This window comes from Alosa pseudoharengus, unplaced genomic scaffold (assembly GCF_046254945.1).
Source record: "Alosa pseudoharengus isolate Yale_2024_CS ecotype anadromous, Long Island Sound unplaced genomic scaffold, YU_APseudo_1.1 YU_APseudo_1.1_scf_8, whole genome shotgun sequence".
NCBI lineage: Eukaryota > Metazoa > Chordata > Actinopteri > Clupeiformes > Clupeidae > Alosa > Alosa pseudoharengus.
The window spans coordinates 25,420,429-25,442,368 of NW_027468870.1; the positions used below are offsets into that span (position 1 = coordinate 25,420,429).

A 21,940-nucleotide genomic window follows, 5' to 3' on the forward strand; every position below is an offset into this window, starting at 1 on the left:
TGTCAAGTGCACCATCTAGAGGACAAACTTGGCAAAGGCAACATCGGTGATTCTAGAGAGGTTCTAGTTTCTTAAGGTTCCCTTTAGTAAGACAAATTATATACAAAGAGAAGCCTTTTATGCAACTGAATACCTTCACTCATGTTTTCAGTCTTAATTTGAGGTCAAAAATAACTACAAAACTGTCAGTTAGTAGGATCTTAACATCACATTAGTTGACATAATATAGGCTACACCACCAATTATTCTCCCTTTTAAGATGACCATGACCAATACGGAGAGAAATATCTCCCTCATGGCACTGTAGACACTCACTCACACAGAGCACATTACCTTACCTTACTATGCACAGAGAATCATAGGCTCAGTCCCTGCCTCAGTCATTGCAAGCGCCTCTTGATTGATTAATCACCACTATGTGGATACTGTTTTTAGAATTTATTTAGATTAAGTGTTAGTATAATTTGTATTTTAGTATATTTAGTATATTCTTTATCTTCTACTGTCCTTATTGTTTAGTTGTGTTTTTATATTATATACTTTTAATGACTTTTTTGCTGTTAGTGAATGTGTGTGTGTTGTCTACTGAGACCTTGAATTTCCCCTGGGGATCAATAAAGTATCTATCTATCTATCTATCTATCTATCTATCTATCTATCTAGTTGGGTGGAAAGGGAAAAAAGAACACAAGTGTCTGAATTTTTTTAAAAAGATATAGTTTACTGGATGAACAATTTTCAAAATGAGTCATGAGGCAAAAACAAAGACCATTCTTTTGACACCAAACCTGACAATTAGTTGCAAAATGGGTTTTCTACAAATGAGGTCAGACGTAAAAATGACATGTCAAACATTGGCTAATGTCAGTCAGCACGATTATCTATATCTCTCAATGTTAAGAGAACACCTAGTTGAAACAAGATTTTTTCATGATTATCTGTTTGGCTATCTAAGTTGTTAGCTTGATTAAGTTGACTGTAAGTGATCGGAATTTAAAAATAGCATTTAAGTAAGTATATAAGTATATATACTGTTTTGATCCCGTGAGGGAAATATGCCAACATACAGTTCAGACTTAAAATAACTAAAAATGAACTAGCTTAGTTCTTACCATTTTAATAAATGACATGATGGTCTTGTGTGGACTGTTTGAAATTGTCAAATTTCGCCGCTATCCAGGTGTCAGTTCCATTGATTAAAGCGGAAGCTAATTGTTGCAGCAACACCCACAAAACGCTTCAGTTACGTGCCCGGTGTAGCCTCCATGTTAGGCTACATGTGAGAGGCCACAGCTAATGGCCAGGCCTCTCAAACATTTAATAGACTTGCTCACAGGAATCATATCGGTTTCTTCAGGAGAATCTCACTTTCTTTAGTTAATTAAGCATTGCCTTAAGTCTCTGAGGGCATATTTCATTTTCTGACTTGGTAGGGCCAGATTTGGATATTTACCATGGCAATCTTTAACAACAGCAGATGTCTTGGACCATTCGCCTTATTCACCCAGCGGCCAGAACGAGGCTAGAGGGTAGGCTACACTTGCCATTACACCTAAGTCCAGCAGATGGTGGTGATAATGCACTCCGTTTGCAAAATTGCCAAAAAAAATCTTACCTAAAAAGAAGAGTTCACTGGCCTGTTCTTCTTCAGTGAGTTTTTTTTTTTTGGCAGTTTGCAAACAGAGTGCATAACCACCATCTGCTGGACTGAGGTGTAATGGCAAGTGTACCCTTTAGCCTCGTTCTGGCCGCCGGGTAAATATGATGAATGCTCATCATATCTGAAGATCCAAGACTTCAGAGTCTAGATAGTGGTGATATTTGTGAAACTGTAGCAAGAACCATGTCATTATACGTTACTAAGTAAAGGCTAAGTCATGATCTGATAATATTGTTACATAAATGTATGAAATTATACAAAATGGCCAAGAGAGTAAAAGCACATGAAAAAAACAGTTAAAAACAGGTGTACTCCAATCACTACCACCACTTATGTCAGTCACATATTCATTGGCCAGCAAAGTGCATTGCTAAAAACACAAAGGCATCAGAGTCTTAGAGCCTTCCAATCTGCTGCAGACTTTCTAACAAGTGCCCTTAAAGCTACAGTATGTAAATTCTTAATTTAAAAATGCACAAGACAGCATACCTCAGTATGGACAATTAACCCCACTTCTGCAAGCCAAGCTCATCAAACACACATCAACACAGATGTTCCCTTTCTGAAGCTTCTCAGCAAGCCTCAGTCTTTAGCCAATCAGAAAATCAGAAACAGAGCATTCATAATGTCAGTCAAACATTAGGTGTTGGTGTAGGTGACTGGCTAGTCAAAGCAGGGACAGGGAAGGGCCAGGAGGAGACAGTTTGTTTAGAATCTAAGCTACTTTTGAAAACTCTGGCTAATGTCAGCTTGATTAGCACATGTTGCATATTGTAGCCTCAAATACTATAATTCAAATTACAGTAGTAATACACCTCTAAACTGTCAGATTACAAGGAGTACTTATTAATTAGACCAAATAAGCCATTCTACATTTAAATTAACAGACATTCAACATCAAAGCAGTTATTTTAATTTAGGTTTGCCAGTCAATCCATCTTTGTAGAAAATAAAAATATTTGTCTTTCTTTACACGAAAAAAAGCAACAATCTGCTACAGCAAACCTTTATAAAAAATCCTGCATTCAAAACTCTATCCAGATTTTACATTCATTAAAGGCTTTAAAGGACTGAGGAAATTGAGTTCATGGCAACAAATCACTGGGCTGAAACGCACAAGAAAGCCCTTTATGCGGATAAATAAAAAATAGTCACATGACTTAGTATGACATCATTTAGAACTATGCAAGGACAACAGCCTTCATATTGTTATTGCAGCAATATACATAGATATGCATTTTTATACGAGAAGCACAATGCATTCTGCACTATGCTTCAACAGTACCATATGTACTTAAATCATCTCCTCATCCTCACTGGGGTAGGAGTGTGTAAATAAACATGAAATTCCTTCTCTGATCCTACCATATCAAATTAAGGAACAAACAAACAAAAAATACACACACAGTAGTGGTAAATTACACTGTACCACTTTGAAACTCATTCTGCTGGCTACAGATTAAAGAATAATTTAGCTTTTTGCAAATTAACTCACATGAACAGAGGAGATGTTGTAAACAAACACAAATAACAAAAAACAACATACAATATGTATGTAGGAACAATTTCGGAAATATCTCTTGATGAAATACACGTACTTTGAAGTTAGTCCAAGTTAAAATAAAACGACAAAGTTAAAATAACACTACTTTCACCAATCCATACAGATAAAAAACAAAGACTAAATACTGTTATAAACAAACAATAAATATAGTCTCAATTAAAAAAAAAAAAACCTGACATGACTAAATGCATTATGGGATCAGATGTTGACACTGCTCCTCCTGGTTCAGTTCCTTCCTGTTCCAAATGTGGAGCAGAGATAGGAAGGCATCCCTCTTTGTGAGTTAGCCAAGCCATGCCGAAACTATAGATCTGCCAAAAAAGTTCCAAACATATCTCTCTTAAGAGGCCTAATTTCTCTGCTTGTTCATTCATTTAGAGGACTATGAACTCTTGTACTGGCCACCGCTTGGACAACAACAGAAAAAAACCCCAGAGAGACTGAGTGACTGAGTGAGTGATAGAGAAGGGGGAAGACGGTGGCAAAGATAAAGAGATAAACATCAAGGACCTGTGTCCACCCAATCACCTTTTTTGCGTCCTCGGTGGCAAAAAGCCCTTGGCGCTGACTGTTTTTTTTTCCCGCAGCGCACAGAGTGCTGAAAGTTGAAATCTGGTCAACTTTTAGAACAGTGCTGTCCTCTTCTATGTCACTTCTCTATCGACGATCAATCAAAACTTCGTAACCTAGCAACAATAAACACTTGACAAACACTCTGAAAATGAGGATGAGTGCGCAGTCAGCTCAAAAAACGCGACTGGTGGACACAGAGCCTAAAGGTAGAAAGAGACTTTTGCATCAGACAAAGCTGGGAGGCCCACGGACCCTAGAAGTAGCTGTTATGGGTCTGGTTCTGGTGGTATGCCATACCATCACTCCTGGAACCCATCGATGGCTGCCTCTGGCTTGCTGTTCCACTCACTGACCACAGGGGGGAGTGTGGAGTCTTCACTTGGGGTGACCTCAGGGGCCTGACTTCCACTCGCCAATTTGACTCTGCCGAGAAGGTAAGACAATCGTTTAACTGATAATCAGTCGCCCAAACCATCAATAAGAATTACCGCACAAAGACAATCCTAGTTTTGCATTGACCCCTCTAGACATTACAGTAAAACATTCATGGTCTTAATATGCCGCTTCAATAGATAGATAGATAGATAGATAGATAGATACTTTATTGATCCCCAGGGGAAATTCAAGGGCTCAGTAGCATACAGACATCTCACACACATTCACTAACAGCAGAAAAAAGTAATTAAAAGTATATAATATAAAAAACACAACTAAGCAATAAGGACAGTAGAACATAAAGAATATACTAAATATACTAAAATACAAATTATACTAAATAACACTTAATCTAAATCAATTCTAAAAACAGTATCCACATAGTAGGTGATTAATCAATCAAGAGGCGCTTGCAATGACTGAGGCAATCTCCGTCTTTATACAGGAGCTATATGATAGCCTCCAGAGGACATTCAGTCCATCTTCTGTCTGTGCGACTATCAAATACAGTAACAGTGCAACAATAGTGACCTATTACTGTACAATAGCCTATTCCTCCATGGAGTATGCACCTATGCAAAAACACGACAATAATAAGTGGTACGGTTCCTGTAGCTGACGTGTATTTCAAAGTGGGGGATGGAGGTGTTTGCCTTGAGGGTGAAATACGTACTGGTTCTTGTGTTTGGAGCCACTGATGTGTGCATCATACTGTTTCTGTGAGTTTAGCTCTATGTTGCACACCTTGCATGGGTATCCCTTTAAGACTGTTGCTGTAGGGATCACAGAATGGGAGAGATGCGCAGAGTCAATGAGTTCACTATAATAGTGCTGAAACATAAGCCTCATACAGAGAAGTAGTCATTTAGGAGTCAATGATAAACATGATCTCTGTAAGACAACTGGAACACCATATATAGAAAAAAATTCAACATTCAACATATAAATACAGTGGGGAACCAAATTGATGCATATTTGTCCTTTAAATAAATAAGCTGTTTCATATTGCATAATAAAATACCTTTACAGGCTCAGTGATGACAAACTGAAACATGATGACCAAGCCTTTAGTGACACTAGGGATGTAACGGTATGAAAATTTAACCTCATGGTTATAGTGACCAAAATTATCACGGTTTTCGGTATTATATTATTGGGGTGAATACTCAATCCAGTATATCAGTAAATATTGAGGAGCGTGCAATTACAACTACACGTGACTGCACACAAATTCCATTTTTCAACGATTCTTGCCTCCCAAGTTCATAAGGCCCTTTCAACCCTGGACTGTAAAAAGTCCTCTGGACCAGACCAGATAGAACCATTTTTTTTAAAGACCGCAGCAGACCTGATTACTGAACCCATTGCCTCAATTTTTAATCTTAGTTTATGTAGTGGGTCTATTCCCAGCTCCTGGAAGTCAGCTCAGGTCCTCCCGTTACTAAAAGGAGGTGATCCTTCTGCATTGGATAATTACCGCCCCATATCCAGATTATCCATTATAGCCAAAGTATTAGAATCCCTTGTAAATGAACAGCTAAAAATCTTTCACAGTCCCACACAGTCTGGCTTTAGGCAAGGTCACAGTACTACAACTGCTGTAACAGCTGTCACAAATGACATTATTACTGCCTTGGACCACAAAAAATCATGCGCCACTCTTTTCATTGATTTATCCAAGGCATTTGATACTGTTGATCACAATCTCTTATTACAAAGGCTGTGTACTTTGGGCTTCAGTGACTCTGTATTGGCCTGGTTTGATGACTACTTAACTAGGAGAACACAGTGTGTCTCCTTAGAGGATTGTCACTCTGTATATCTGGGAGTAAAGACTGGTGTCCCACAAGGGTCAATCTTAGGTCCTATTTTGTTTTCTCTGTATATAAATAACATAGGTTTGGGTTTAGACCCGGCCAAGGTACACCTTTATGCAGATGATACAATTGTTTATGCTATTGCTCCCTCAATACAAGAGGCAATGGATACCCTACAGGCTGCATTTGATTCACTACAAATGTCTTTAGTCAAGTTAAAACTGGTATTAAATGCCAAAAAAACAAAATATATGACTTTCACACGGGCACGGTCAATTTCTGACTGTAAAATACTGTCACTGGATGGCACTCATATAGAAAGGGTAACCTCATATAAATACCTTGGCATCTGGCTTGATGACAAGTTATCTTTTGATGTTCACATAGATAATCTTTTAAAGAAATTGAAGCCTAAGTAAGGTTTTACTTCCGTTTAAAGAATTGCTTTCCTTTTACTGCAAGAAAAACATTAGTCCAAAGTACCTTTTTATCAGTGTTAGATTATGGTGACTTAATATATATGCATGCCTCTTTAGGCCTCCTAAAGAAACTGGATGTGGTGTATCACTCTGCTTTGCGGTTTGTAATAGGAGCACCTTCTAGAACACATCACTGCATGCTATATGAAAAGGTTCAATGGACTTCACTGCATCTAAGAAGAAAAATCCATATTTTAATCTTTATAGCAAAGGCCCTAATGGGCAAACTTCCCAGTTATATTTGTAGTCTTTTGTCATTTTGCCCTTCTACATACAACACCCGTTCCTCAAACAAGCTCCTCCTACAGTCTTCAACTTCCCGAACTAAATTGGGAAAATCTGCCTTTTCATCCTTTGCACCACATGCATGGAATGAGCTACAACACACACTTAACATGGACTCCTTACCCTCCTTAAATGATTTTAAAAGTATTTTAAAGCTTGCTTACACTGAGCAGTATCACTGCTTCTAGTGTTCTATTTTTTCAAATATATTATAGCTCTCCTTAGTCTTTGTTGTCTCTGACTCCGTCTTCTGTGTTAGTGTGCTTTGTTGTCTCTGACTCTGTGTCCTCTGTGTTAGTGTGCTGTTGTTGTCAGTGTGCTTTGTTGTCTCTGACTCTGTGTCCTTTGTGTTGGTGTGCTGTTGATGTCTTTGCTCTGTACCCATGTCCCATGTTGTATTTTCTTTGTCTTTTAAAAAAAAAAAAAAAAAATTGCTGCCATCTTCACCAGGACTCCCTGGCAGAAGAGACATCGTGTGTCAATGGGACCTTCCTGGTAAAATAAAGGTTTAAATAAAAAATAAAAAATTGCGGTATTTTTAAAAGTAATCGTTACATCCCTAAGTGACATTCAATAACAGTAAGCTGACGCCTATCACAAGCTGACATGTACAGGCACATAGATCTGGTGGGCCTGTACCAGCTTTCCCTACATGAAACCCAATGTTTGCAATTCAGATTTGAAGGTGGTTTGAAATGTGATTCCAATCGAATTTCTACAGAAGTGCTGGAATTCAAGCTGCTACTGGCTAGTGCTACAGACCTGACTGGACACTGATTAACTGTTTTCAGACACGTCCTCCGCTCTATATGCGGATCTTTGTCAAATTGATGTCCTACCCTTCGGGTGATTCAGATATGATGCTTGCATGCGGACATTATGTGTGAACGACACCGACGCACATGAACCGAATCTCCGCATATTCTTCTCTTCGTTCAGACATGAGCTAATTTACATCAGTGTTTCCCATACATTGACTAAATCGGCCGCCACAGATTAATATTCTATATTTAATTTAATTTAATTTAAATATAAGGTCAAATGCTTGCATTGCCATTGAGCTGCGCTTTTTACGCACGCAGCCTTTCCTTGCCCCGCCCCGCTCTCTCTCGTAGCCTGCTGCCACTCCTCTGCATGTGCATTTAAGGAAATATTCACGATTGTTGAAGGATTGTTGTTGCCACATAGAAGCATTGCTAAGGTCTTATCACAACATAGTAGGCTACATTGAAGAGACTAAACTAAGTTAAGTTATGAAATCAAGCAGTATCTCAAAGCTAACGTTAGAATACTGTTTGGATGTCGAATTTAGCATGCTTAGCCTACTTACAGCTGCTTGTCAATTTCGTTGAAGGGCTCATTTTATTGACTCTGACACTGAATGTTTGCAAAATCCCGATGTTAATGGAAAAGTGTTTTCCAAAATTCAAAAGTGCTTGTCCCAAGGAGAAGTACGAACCTTTATTTAAACTATGTAGAAAACGTTATGAATTGCATCCACACATCAGCAGCCTTTCAACTGTGTTACAATTGCAAGGGTTCCCTCAAACGTCTTAAAGTGACAGGCACTCAATTAGACCTATACACTACCAAGACGATCTTAATACCCCCCACCCCACCCCCCGTCTGAAATACTAGGAGGGCAATAGTGTAAGAGCCGCCTAAGTCCGAAGTTCCAAATGTCGGGATATGTTGTTCAGATATATGGCCCAACCGCTAGCCTGGAATCGACCCATTCACCTCGCTTAATCCAAGGGGCGGGCAGAGAATTGTCTTTCAAACTGTCTAGGCATGCAATAGGCCAGCGCTACGACCATATCCGTATCCGGTCGGCAAAACGGCAAATACATCCTTCTTCAAAAGGAATTACTTAAGTGCATTGTGTTGCTTAACTTTCAAAGTAAGTCCAACTCCTCCAAAGTTGATGCCAACGCCGATTCAAACAACCGCTCTTCGTTCGCCATAGCCACCTTCCTTGTTGTTCACCGTCGCAGGACTGTCGTCATCCTGTTAAGACCGCCTTAAGACTCTCTAACAAAATAGAGCGCTCTGATTGGATGACGTCCACGGCGTCAGCCAATAGAAATCCCTATGGTTTGCTACTAGACGTACAGGCTGAGCAAATTAATTTGCCGCCGCTAGGGTGCGTCTAGATTTCTAGGCTACCCAACCGCTTGATATCCGCAGAACATGCAGACTTACACCTATGTCTGACACCAGCTATTGATTCATTGGTTCTATACTCTTTGACAGTGTGAGGGAGAAATGAAAACATGGAGAACAAAAAGTCTGTGGACAGATGCCAAAATAAATGGCCTGGTGGCAAGATGATGTACCTCCAATGACATTAATGTCATTACCACAGGAACCCATACTGATAAGTTGGTGATGTCTAGACACACAAATCTGATCTGATTACACACATAACAGTGCAGACTGTTTGTCTCTAAACATTGGATTTTGGGAGGAAATCCGATTTGTCTGAACATCGCCTAAGAGAAGACTCAAACACCCTCAACGGTTAGTCCTCGAAAAAGTACATGCTGTGTTAGCCATGCCCAGTAGAATCCCAGCTACAGTGCCGGAATGCTGGAACATGGCTGCTATCTGTCTCTGAACTCACTCAGTGGAATTCAGTCAAGCAAGAGGCCAGACACTGAAAAGTGCACTCTGAAACATGCTTCTTAAAACCTCACACACCTGGAGTCCACAGGCTCAGGTGTTAGCCCTTTTCCACCAACAGAGAACCGGCTCCGTTCCTGTTCGCAAACCAACATTTGAACTCGGTCGGAGCATTTCGACCAAACAAAAAACGCCGAAACGTGGCACTTCGGTTCGATGCTTGAACCAGAAAATAGTTGTTTTTTCCTGTGAACCAGAGTGGGCGTGTCCCTTTACTGTTCAGAGGGGAGAAAGCTTAAACCATGCGCTTTCCCTCCTCATCAACTGTTGCCATGAGTAAACAATAGTTGTCAACTAACACTAGACTGCAGACGTTAACTAGCATTTTACACAGCTAATTTCTGCCATTTTTACGGGACAACTGTCATATTATTCTCCCGTTCATGCATCAGATTAACTTTTGTTTTGCACGCAGCACTGTTGATGACGCACCCTTGGTTTGATTCAAAACTGGTGGAAATGCGGGCTGGTTCACTAGATAGCACAATTCTGAACGGAACCTGTTCAAGAATTTGTTCTCTGTTGGTGGAAAAACGCCTACTGAGAACCAGCACCACATTCGCCCACATATTGAACAAGGCCAGCGTACAATAATAACTGTCCCAGAATTAGGAGAGACAACTCAATTTCATCTGCCCCATCCCTGGAGGCAGGCTGAATGGGACAGAAAAGCAGACAAATAATGGAGGCCGTGGCAACAGCAGCAGCAGCTCACCGGTGCCTTGGGCCTGGCTGGCCTTGGGCTTGGCCATTTGCTTCTGGTGCTTCTTGCCCACGTAGTGCTGCTGGGCCATCAGGGGGTTGTTGAAGGTGGCGTTGCACAAGCTGCAGGAACGGTCATCCATGGTGCCCTCCGGGGCCGGGCCCACCTCCTGCTTCGGCCCATCCATCTTCGCCTGGTCCTGGATCTTGGCCTGAGGTAAGACTAGGGGTCCAGGGCATAGCTTTAGCTACTTCTCTCCATTTGAATGCTTTGAGTTTATTTCAGTTAATTGATGTAAAGACATGTTTTTTTTTTCAACTAACAAACATGCATGCTCATCAACAAATATATAAATTGAATAACAATTCACTAACTAAGAATGCACGAATACAATACATATATAAAATTCTATTGTAGAAATATAAGGTACACAAATGGTCTCACACCTGGTTGCGGGATAGTGGGGGTGCCCATCCTAAGCTTCAGGTTTTTTGCATGCACCTTGCCTTGGTAGTGTGACTCCGCAATCACTGGTGTGTAGAAGGTCATATTGCAGATGTGACAGGCCTTTAACCGATCTCCTCCACTGTTAATGGTCTCCGGCTGATAGATTTGCATGTCATTATATTAATAATATAATTATATTAATAATAATAATTATTATTATCTACACCCAATTTACCTGAAAATAAAGCTTGTAAACTTGCATAAATTTGCCACACTTTCTCTAAGTATTGTCTCTACACTTGTAATACTAATACCCAGGAGCAAAATAGAGCTTAACATCTGCAATGGAACTACAATGAATGTGATGCAATGCCTTAAAGTTATTTTTTTCACTTACTTCTTCAGTTGTGGAGACTTTTAATCGTTTTACAAGGGGGTTATCATCTTTGTGGATGTACATGTAGCGTCGTACTTTGTTAGCATGCTTCTTGCTCTGCAAAATATATTAGGCTATATAGTTAGAATAGTTTTCAGTTCATTCCTACACAAACATCCATAGACTTCGTCAGAGATCATGCCTGCTTATGATGACTGAAACAGCACCCCCTCAAACCCCTACAGGAATTTCTCAACCCAACAACTGAAGACCCAGACTATCAAAGCACTGAATGGCTAGGTGAGATCTGGCACTGAATGGCTTACAGGTGAGACCAGTCTTCTTCTGTCTTTAGGAATGGTGAGCTAATAATAATTTAGCCTGTAGACCAGAAACACAAAATAAAATCCAGTTTTGTATGGCTTGCTTATTAACAATAAACAAGTGAACAACAGGCAGTATTTTGTAATGACTCCATAATTTGTAGGCCTGTACTCCTAAAGAGGTCAAAACCACCAGATACTTATTAGAGCACTGGAATGCATGCAATATGTTACCAGAATCACAATCAAAATTGGCACTTGAGCTACAGCCACGGCGGCCACTGCACTAGAAATACGAACCTGGTAATGTGCAAGCTTTTGAGAGTCGGAGATCAACACGGCGCTGCACACTTTACATTGGGCATCTGAAAACAAGTCACTGTTTTCCTTGATCAGCCTGTCAACTGTATTGAAACAAACAACGGCAATATGACAGACGTTTGCAATCATATCGTGTAGTGTAAAGGTGCTTCGATCTAAGGCTAGAAAGTTAGCCTACATAGAGGTTCATATCTTGAGGATAGGGGAATGCGGGCAAATAATAAGCTAGGAAATTAACCACACAGCATACTAAAATAAAATGTTTTAAACCTTACACATCCAGGTAATCTAGTCTGCACGTTTTAGGTATAGACACGTGATGAAAAGCCTTACATCGACCTTGGCTAACTTACAGGTTAAGTAAAGCGAGACACCTTGCTAGTATTATGCTGCATGCCTGACTCTCATTGAAGGGGCATTTTGTTATGCTAGCTCACTGACAAGCTAACACACCATTCCAACAGCTCATTGTTCGACAAAGTGTGCGACTAGCATGAATTGTTGAAAATAACAAATGAATGCCTAAGTGTCTAGGCAAATTACTAGCACTCTTACCTTCCGCTGCCCCTGATGGTAAGTAGGGAAATCCTCCATTGGGCTCTTCGTTCGCCATATTTCCAGGAGGCAGAGCTTGGCTCCCGGCCAGACAGGAAACTCGTGGAACCCGAACGGCGGTGTTTTCGTAGTACCGTTTGGAATCATGGGAAATGTTTTTGTTACCGAGAGCGAGCTGGAGCTACCCGCGCACACCCAGCTGATCATGGATCAGTGTATCAATAATGAGTGGATCAAACAGCTTTTGTGTGTGTGTGTGTGTGTGTATTGAAAATAAAGGTAGGCTATGAAGAAAATAAAAAGAGAGTCAACAGAGTTAGGTATTCTACTAACTGAAAAAAAAAAACATTGACCAATCAGCTGGTTTTATGAGTCAGGGCCTTTATTTGTCACTTATTTCATTGGCTTTAAATATCATCAACCTAGAACTCTTTTTTTATTTTTTTATTTTTTTATTACATACAAAAATCACCATACAAATTATAATAAACCTAGAACTCATTCTTTGCAGAATTGGGAAGTGCAGGTAGGCTGGGCCTAAGGATTATAAATCAAACGATAGTGAATAGGGACAAACAATTCGGCCTTGTTTAATCAAACATGATCTGAGTAGGCTAGGGCCTAGGCTACTAAATTTCGCCTACATGTGAATGTAGAAATGACAATAAAGATTCCTTGAAAATGATACACACTTGAGAAATAGCCTAGCCTAGGAATGTTAGCAAGCTAACCTACTGGCAGACTTGTGGTACGTGGCAAACCTGGCGAATATTTGCCACTGGCAAAATTCTCATTTATGTTGCTGGAAGTTTGCCAATAACTGGTTTCTTTGCCACAAATCAACAACAAGTTTCCAGAAATCTTACCCAAACAAGGTGGTAGATAGCCTATGTTTATAATTATGTAGGTCTAACATAGGCTATGTGCATTTTAATAATAAAAACATCACTTTCTATAGTCCTAGCATGCATTTAGCTACAGAATGGTTCGGTTTGATTACCGGTAGGTGACAGCATGCTGCATGACCCATTTCAACGTAAAACACTTGGACAGAAATTATTTCTGAGATTAAAGTAAGAATTTCTGACTTTAAAGTAAAAATTTCTGACTTTAATCTCAGAAATTATTTCTGACTTCGTTTCTGGAAAATTTTGACTTTCCTTCTCAGAAATTCTGACTTTAATCTCAGAAATTATTTCTGACTTTCTCAAAAAGTTTGACTTTTATTTCAAAAAGTTTGACTTTTATTTCAAAAATTTTGACTTTTATCTCAAAATATTTTACTTTTATCTCGAAAATTTTGACTTTTTTTCTCACAGAAATTCTGACTTCAATCTCAGAAATTGAGCTCGTGTCTACACGAGCTGTGCCCTCTTACCACAAGCTCGTGTCTACACGAGCTGTGCCTCTTACCACAAGGCCAGCTCGATCCAAACACTCTCATCCATGGCTAAATGATACCCTCCGATCGCAGCACACCAAACTCAGAGCCGCGGAGAGGAAATGGCACAAATCCAAACTAACTGATGACCTCAAAAACTACAAGACACTCCTGACCTCACTGCTGCTAAGACGGCTTTCTACAATGACAAAATCAACAGCGCTTAGTACGGTGTCTTGTGTAATTCCGCTGGATTTTCTTGTAAAAATTGTTTTTTTTGCATATTTTGCTAGTATAGAGTCTAAGGAACAAGATTTTTTTTGTCTTCAAATTTTCACGATCCATTTTCACACTTAGATGACATCATCATTTATATAATGCATAATTAAGACTGGGACTACTATCACTTGGGGGTCAAATGTGAGAAAACACTGGTAAAGAGGGTATTCTGCCTAATTTTTGGGTGCTGATTCTGAATATCATATTTACTTAGCTGATTTTTTAGTTTTAAACCTGCTAATTAGCATTTGCGGCCTAAAACTGGCCTCCATAGGCAACATAGAACGGGTGAATAGGGTAAAAAATTTAACTCCTTGATATTCTTATGAAACTTTACTAGTTGATTAGTTATGTAGAGACAATATTTTTTTGCATTACAAGTTTTCTGAAAATATATGTTTAAGCATGTAATTTAACAATATCTCATTAATTATGCACTAATTTGCATACATTTCAATTACAGACATCTGAATATTGGATAGTTAACATTGAATGTATACGTTCAGGTTTGCCTTCAGAACTTTTTCTGGATTCAGAGCCTTAAAAGAATGGCTTGTTCAAGCACCAGTCCTAGGTTATGCCGATTTCAGTCATCCCTTTATCTTAGAGACGGATGCATGCCATGCAGGATTGGGGGCAGTTTTGTCACAGGAGAAGGATGGGTTACAGCGACCAATAGCCTGGGACTTGCGGCCAAGTGAGAGGAACATGTCAAATTATAGTGCCATGAAACTCAAACTCCTTGCAGTCAAGTGGGCAATCACAGAAAAAAATGTCAAGTATCTCCTGGGCAACACGTTCACCGTGTACACTGACAACAATCCCCTCCCATACTTGCAGTCAGCGAAACTGGGCGCTCTGGAACATTGCTGGGTTTCTCAGCTTGCCCTCTTTATTACAACATCAAATATTGTCCTGGGCCAGCTAATTGCAATGCCGATACCCTTTCTAGGCTTCCCACAAGCCCCACTAACACTTTGCGATTTGTGTCACACGGCCTGGACATCCCCCTGCCGCTTGCCATAGCCAACATGCAAGCCTCAAGTGCACCTATCCAAGACTCTTGGATGACAGAATCTTGTATGGTGGACACCATCCCTGGTCGAACCAAAAGAGACCGGAAAGTCCTGCAAGGGACTGATCCCTGTATTTCCAGATACCTGTGGTTTTGGTGACAGGGACGACCACATACCCGTATTTCCAGATACCTGTGGTTTTGGTGACAGGGACGACCACATACCCGTTAAGACAAGTGGAGTGAACCAAGGGAAGTCCGCAATTGATAAAGCAGTGGTCCCAGATACAGGAAGTGGATGGGACCTTGTACCGAGCGATCCAGTCTCCTCCTTCCAGGGATCCAGTGCTGCAGCTTTTACTGCCAAAGGTGTTGCGAGTCAAAGTGCTCACTAGTCTACACAACAACCACGGCCATCTGGGGGTGGACAGACCACAGATCTGATATGACAGAGGTGCTACTGGCCCCAGATGTGGCATGAGGTGCAAAAGTGGTGTTCTGAGTGTGAGCACTGTGCTTGCTAAAGCAAGACAACCCAAGCCAGAACCTTCTTGGGAAATATGCTAGCCCCTAAGCCTTTGTAGATAATCTCCATTGACTTTACTCTCTTGGATTGGGCTAGCACAGGACAAGAGAATGTTCTGGTAGTCACAAATGTTTTCTCAAAGTTTACCCAGGCCTTTCCCACCCCTGATCAGAGAGCTTCCACCGTAGCTAAGATTCTAACTGAGAGATGGTTTTATGTGTATGGCGTGCAAAGGAGAATCCACTCTGATCAGGGGAGCAGCTTTGAGGAGGAGCTGTTGAAACACCTGTGTGACACCTATAACAAAGACTAGAACCACCACTTATCATCCAGAGGGGAATGGTCAATGTGAACGTTTCAACAGGACACTTCATGACTTGCTCAGGACCTTACCCCCTGAAAAGAAGCGTAAATGGCCCCAGTTGCTCCCTCAGCTCCTGTTCGCCTATAATACCACCGTGTACCAGTCCACACAGCACTCCCCATACGAGCTGATGTTCGGTCAGAAGCCACAGTTACCAGTCGACCACCTACTTGGATATACTGGAGGTGACCACAGGGTCAGTCCACCGACTGATTGGGTGGTGCAACATCAAGAGTACCTGACTTCTGTCTATGCTAGTGCTAGGAGACACTTAGAAGAGGCTGCGGCATATCGTAGGCATGGTGGTCCTAACACTGTAGTCCTCTTCAAAGTGGTTGTATGCACATCCCACCTCACTGAGGCCAGGTGCAGGACAAAAAAGCTTATCAAGGAAAGAAGAGTAGTTGTCCGCACACTGCCATCATAACACATAACGCAACGTTTCGACCCACCAGGGTCATCATGAAGACCCTGGTGGGTCGAAACGTTGCGTTATGTTTTTAACTCAATAAATGTAGTTCTTCTGGGAGATTGCAGTGTGCGGTCCTGACACTGACTGTACCCATATTACCACCTGGCACTCTAGTCTTTTTCTAGTGGGCAGTGGTAGTGTAGTGGTTAAGGAGCTGGGCTAGCGTGCAGTAGCCTGAAAGTTGTCGGTCGGTTCAATTCCCGGCTTTCACTGTTATGCCCTTGAGCAAGGCACTTAACCCCAAGTTGCTCCGGGGACAATGTGATCTCTTGTAATATAGCTGACATACAGTATGTAAGTGACTTTGGTGTCTGCTAAATATATGTAAACTCTTTTGCAAGAACCATTTTCATGGTCGCCACAAAATCCAGGATACATGGGTGTCTACCAAGTATGAAATTGTGGAGTGTCTTGATGGAATTGGCACACACTATAAGATCAGGCTGTATGGGGAAAAGGGCCCCCTTAAGACGTTCCACTCATAATACTGCCGGACAGCATTCAAACCCCTTCCACCTCCCACAGTCTGTTTCACATGAGTTCTCTGCCAGTGTAGCAGAAGTAAATATTCTCCCCGTCCCCTTCAAGCCTTGGCAGTAGATAGGTATGCTACCAGGATGGTGAACTTTAAAGACAGGTGTGTATGCAGAAAGGCTGACCTGCAGCGCTGGCGCACACGTCCACCTGTGGGTGGTGATCATATACGTAGCTTCCTCTCTGGGAGAACACAGCCGGTCATTTGATATTTTTGCCGCATGGGTGTTTGTGGTTGTTGTTGTTGGAAGAACATGGCTTTATTCTTAATTCTAAGACTTCATTGCTTCTCTCGCACGCCCGGCCTGTTGGCTGTGGATAACCCGTAGCTTTTAAAGAGAGCAAATGCACATCGTTTAGTGTCTGAGCAATGTTTTCCCTTGAGTTTTTTGTTTTTTGTATTAGTTCAGGCTGTGAGAGGGCCATCCGTGGTTTGTCTGTTTGTTTGTACCTTATATTCTTTTGTTTGTTAATTTAACCTACTGTTACTCAACTACCCATGCCTATGTCACCTGTGTTGCCTGTACTATTATTATTATTATAGATTATTTCCAAGACAAATTTCTCTTAAGGTAGACAATAGAATGACATGGCAGGTCAAGGAAAGCATCAAGAAAAGCAAAGATTAAGAAATCGTTTTTGACATAGGCAACAAGGGTGGAGGTGTTTTTACACTTTTCAGACACTCAAAGTTTGAAAACTATGGATATTGTTTTAGAACCAACAACCTTTCTACATTATCTGGGGGTTTTGTGTGCAAAAAGTGGAATTAATTGTCAAAAAATTAGAAGAAAATGTGAAAATCACTTTTCGGACTAGATATAATCGCTTATTTTAAAACATACAGAAAAAAACACTAAAGATGGATCGTGAAAATTTGAAGACAAAAAAAATCTTGATCCTTAGACTCTATATTAGCAAAATATGCAAAAAAATAAATTTTTACATGAAAATCCAGCGGGACCCTATTTTCCAAACACAGCGTACTGTACTAGCTACAGACACTCGAAAACCTTCAAATCGCTACTCAACCCTCAGCTGCCTCCTCCTCCATCCAGCCTTACACTGATACCCTTGCCTCATTTTTTACAAACAAAGTGGCGGCAATCAGCAGTCAATTATCTACATGCCCACACAACGCACCTGACTCAGATACCGCACTCCTACAACCTCTAGGGGCTGCTGGAACATCTTTTTCAGCATTCGCGCCTCTCTCCGAGAGTGAAGTATCTAGACTCCTGACATGTAACCGTTCTACCACATGCTCGCTGGACCCTATACCTACGAGCCTACTTCAGTCCATCAGCCCGACCATCGCACCAGCTATCACACATGTGATCAATGCCTCGCTAACCTCCGGCACATTTCCAACAGCGTTCAAAATGGCCCGGGTAACACCGTTACTTAAGAAAGCTTCTCTCAACCCTGCTCAGGTCGAGAACTACCGCCCTGTCTCACTCCTGCCTTTCCTATCCAAAGGCATTGAACGAGCAGTCTCCAAACAGGTCTCTGACTTCCTTTCACAGAACAACCTTCTGGATCCAAATCAGTCTGGGTTCAAAAGCGGCCACTCTACCGAAATGGCTCTGCTGTCTGTAACAGAAGCCTTAAAAGAAGCCAGGGCGACCGCTCGGTCATCAGTACTCATTCTGCTTAACTTATCGGCTGCCTTTGACACGGTTAATCACCGCATCCTTCTCTCTATACTCGCTAACATGGGAATCTCCGGTTCTGCTCACACGGCTTGGTCAGCTATCTGCACCTCACCATCTCACCACAGGGTAAAAAAAAAATTTCAGGGGCAGCCGTGGCCTACTGGTTAGCACTTCAGACCTGTAACCGGAGGGTTGCCGGTTCGAACCCCGACCAGTAGGCACGGCTGAAGTGCCCTTAAGCAAGGCACCTAACCCCTAACTGCTCCCCGAGCGCCGCTGTTGATGCAGGCAGCTCACTGCGCCGGGATTAGTGTGTGCTTCACCACACTGTGTGCTGTGTTTCACTAATTCACGGATTGGGAGAGATGGATAAATGCAGAGACCAAATTTCCCTCACGGGATCAAAAGAGTATATATACACGAATCCGGCGAAACTACCGGAAGTAAGCGGGCGCCATTACTGAACTGTTGCTGGGTAGCATTGCGCCAGTGCCTCCTATTGGATTTGTTGCGTCCACTGGGATAACAGCCCGCGATTTACGACTGTCTCACTACTTCTTTTGTAATGTCGAGTGGGAAAATATGTTCTGTTTTCAATTGTTCCAATAGCAGCAATAAAATTACCAGTTGGAACAAAAGAAAAATGTGAGATACACAAAATACGACTGCCCCTGTCTGGTAGCCTAACGTTACCATACGGTTTGCACAGATAGCAGTTAGCTGTACCTTACCCTTTCCTTTTGAAATGTGAAAATTATATAAACAATGGTCACAAATGAATAACATGAATTCGTTTATTTAATATCCATTCATTTAACGTTATTTATTGTTGCCAAATGGACAGATATTTTTATAGTTTCCTCGTTAGCTAGCCTAGCTAGCATAGTTATTGCTGACGTTAGAGCTACAGTAGTTAAGTAGATATAATATCAACCTAGTCCCAATTACGTATTCCCTCATTCTCTACTCTAAGCTATTTTCATAAATAATCTGTAAGATCGCTTGTACCTTCATCTGTGACCGGAGGCCACTGTCTAACATCATCAACCCAACAAGCCATACTGCCTGGCTGTAGCTGTCATTGAGGGTGCGTCATCACGGAGGTTTGTTTACATATCATATTGGATTGGTTGTGTCCACTGGGATAACAGCCCGCAATTTATGACTGTCTCACTACTTCTTTTATAATGTCGAGTGGGAAAACATGCCAAATGGACAGATATTTGTAGTTTCCTCGTTAGCTAGCCTAGCTAGCATAGTTATTGCTAACGTTAGCTAGCTAAAGTAGTTAAGTAGATATAATATCAACCTAGTCCCAATTATGTCTTTATTTCCTCATTCTCTACTCTAAGCTATTTTCATAAATAATCTGTAAAATCGCTTGTACCTTCATCTGTGACCGGAGGCCACTGTCTAACATCATCAATCCAACAAGCCATACTGCCCCGCCGTAGCTGTCATTGAGGGTGCGTTATCACGGAGGTTTAACATACCAGTAAGTTAATGGCGTCGCCACAAGATGGCAGCCTCCACAGAACGCTCGCCGGATTCGTGTATACTTATACTTATAGTGCTGGGCCCCCTTCTCTTTGCTATCTACATCACCTCCTTGGGACAGATTATCCGTTCGCATGGCTTCTCATACCACTGCTATGCAGACGACACACAGCTCTATCTGTCCTTTCCACCTGATGACAACTTGGTTTCAGCACGGATCTCGGATTGCCTCTCAGACATAGCTACATGGATGAAGGCACACCACCTCCAGCTGAACCTCTCCAAGACTGAACTGCTGGTCCTCCCAGCTAAACCTACCATACACCACGACATCAACATCAAATTTGACTCCCTGTCTGTTTCACCTACCAGGACTGCAAGAAATCTAGGAGTTGTTCTCGACAACCAACTAACCTTCTCAGATCATGTTGCCTCAGCCTAGGTGTACAGCCTAGCGACCAACCACCAGCCTATGAAAACTCTGCCTGGATTCCTGGCCCGTACTGCAGACCCACTACTTGCCCTATCCCAACTCCTAATCCCCTGGACAATTCCATTTCCTACTATTTTAACTTTAAATTAGGATTAATGCATTTTTACCATAACCATCCCACCTCTTGTAACATTCACCTCAGGTGGCTTTAAACACCATGTACTATTCTCTACACCTGACTAACTTATGCATTTGTCATGTCAGATACAGACCTTACTGTTCTGTATTTGACCCTTGGCAGATGTCAGGCCCTTGAGTCGTGGATCTGCTCGAGGTTTCTTCCTATATGCATCTCCAATTCTTCCTCGCCCCTGTTACCCATGGGGTTTCTTTTCTTTTATCTGATTGTCTAACACTCTGTAAAGCACCATGAGACATGTGTAATGTTTTGGCGCTCTAAGTACAATTGAAATTGAATTGAAATAACTTTTGAGTTCCCTCGCAATACTTTTTGTGTTCCCTCACAATAACTCGATGCTGCTGCTCCCTCAGCGAACCGCACCACATCCAATGTCGAATTGGATAAACGATACTTTAAAATCCTCACTTTAATGCGAGGCTGGCAACTATAGTAATGCCAGTTCATAAGGACCCTCACAGCTGTGCAAGTTGCAGCAACTATTTCTCCTCTCACGGATCCCATTTTCTCGTGAATCCATGTTGCTGTCTGCTGTGTGTGTGTGTGCATTGAGTTAGCCTACCCTCTCCCTAGCTCTCCCCCCATCCCACTCACTCACTGTGCGCTCTGATATGACACTGACCATTAACTAACGCGCTGACAGCGCTGCGTGAATGGGGACTGAAATGTACGGAGCCCAAGTTGAAACTGCAAAGCAACGAATAAAAATGATCCTGAGGACCACAAAAGTATTGCGAAGGAACGCAAAACTATTGCGAGGGAACGCAATAGTGCGGTCTAAGAATATTTACCAACGTGACCCTTCCCTGGCTCCGTAGATTTTAGAGTAGACCTCTTAATTACTACATTGTGTACATATAGGCACATAGCAAACACTGGTAAGACAGGGAAAGCAATCTGGACATCTGGAGTGTATTATATATATATATATATATTTATCCTATGATTAACCATCCCAGGTGAAAAAAAAATCTATTAAAAATATACTTTTTAAAAGTGTACTAATTATAGTGAGTACTTTTTTCGTCAAATCCAAGTGTAGTTAAGTGTATTCAATTATGTATTAAGTTCAACTTAAAATCTATTTGACTACACTTCAAGTGTAAATTGTATAAAAATGGAACAAAGTGTTCTTAAGTACATTATACAAAAAGAGATTGATGAGCATTCGGAACACAGTTGCAGTACAATTTTGTAACATCCCAAGTGTATTGGAAATGTACTTAAAAGGTATTACAGCTAAAGGCATTATAACTAATAATAGTGTAGTAGTGTATTTTGAATACACTTATCATCCTCATTTCTATTCATTCGGCATGCTTCTGTAATATTTTAAATTAACTGCAAATGTACTTCCTGACTACA

General features: G+C 41.2%; 1 protein-coding gene across 2 annotated transcripts; it reads right to left on the bottom strand.

The window, feature by feature from the left end:
• Positions 1–719: 719 nt before the first annotated feature.
• Positions 720–12,312, bottom strand: znf346 (zinc finger protein 346). Of its 2 annotated transcripts, XM_076274175.1 has the most exons (7): positions 12,221–12,312; positions 11,645–11,748; positions 11,043–11,138; positions 10,645–10,801; positions 10,211–10,420; positions 4,906–5,005; positions 720–4,220 (listed from the first exon to the last, which is right to left on the bottom strand). In XM_076274175.1, exons 1-7 carry the CDS (start codon positions 12,276–12,278, stop codon positions 4,097–4,099), a joined length of 849 nt encoding a protein of 282 aa, XP_076130290.1. In that variant the 5' UTR covers positions 12,279–12,312; the 3' UTR covers positions 720–4,096. The 2 variants fall into 2 exon arrangements, with proteins under 2 accessions (XP_076130290.1, XP_076130291.1); XM_076274176.1 differs by lacking the exon at positions 12,221–12,312 and having other exon boundaries at positions 11,043–11,155; positions 11,645–11,732.
• Positions 12,313–21,940: the final 9,628 nt, after the last annotated feature.

Coding starts and splice junctions, on each gene's coding strand:
- znf346 (XM_076274175.1), bottom strand. CDS start 12,278: ATGGCGAACGAAGAGCCCAATGGAGGATTTCCCTACTTACCATCAGGG. Junction 11,749..12,220: donor ACCATCAGGGGCAGCGGAAG/GTAAGAGTGCTA, acceptor GTTTCAATACAG/TTGACAGGCTGATCAAGGAA. Junction 10,421..10,644: donor CCCCACTATCCCGCAACCAG/GTGTGAGACCAT, acceptor CTGGACCCCTAG/TCTTACCTCAGGCCAAGATC.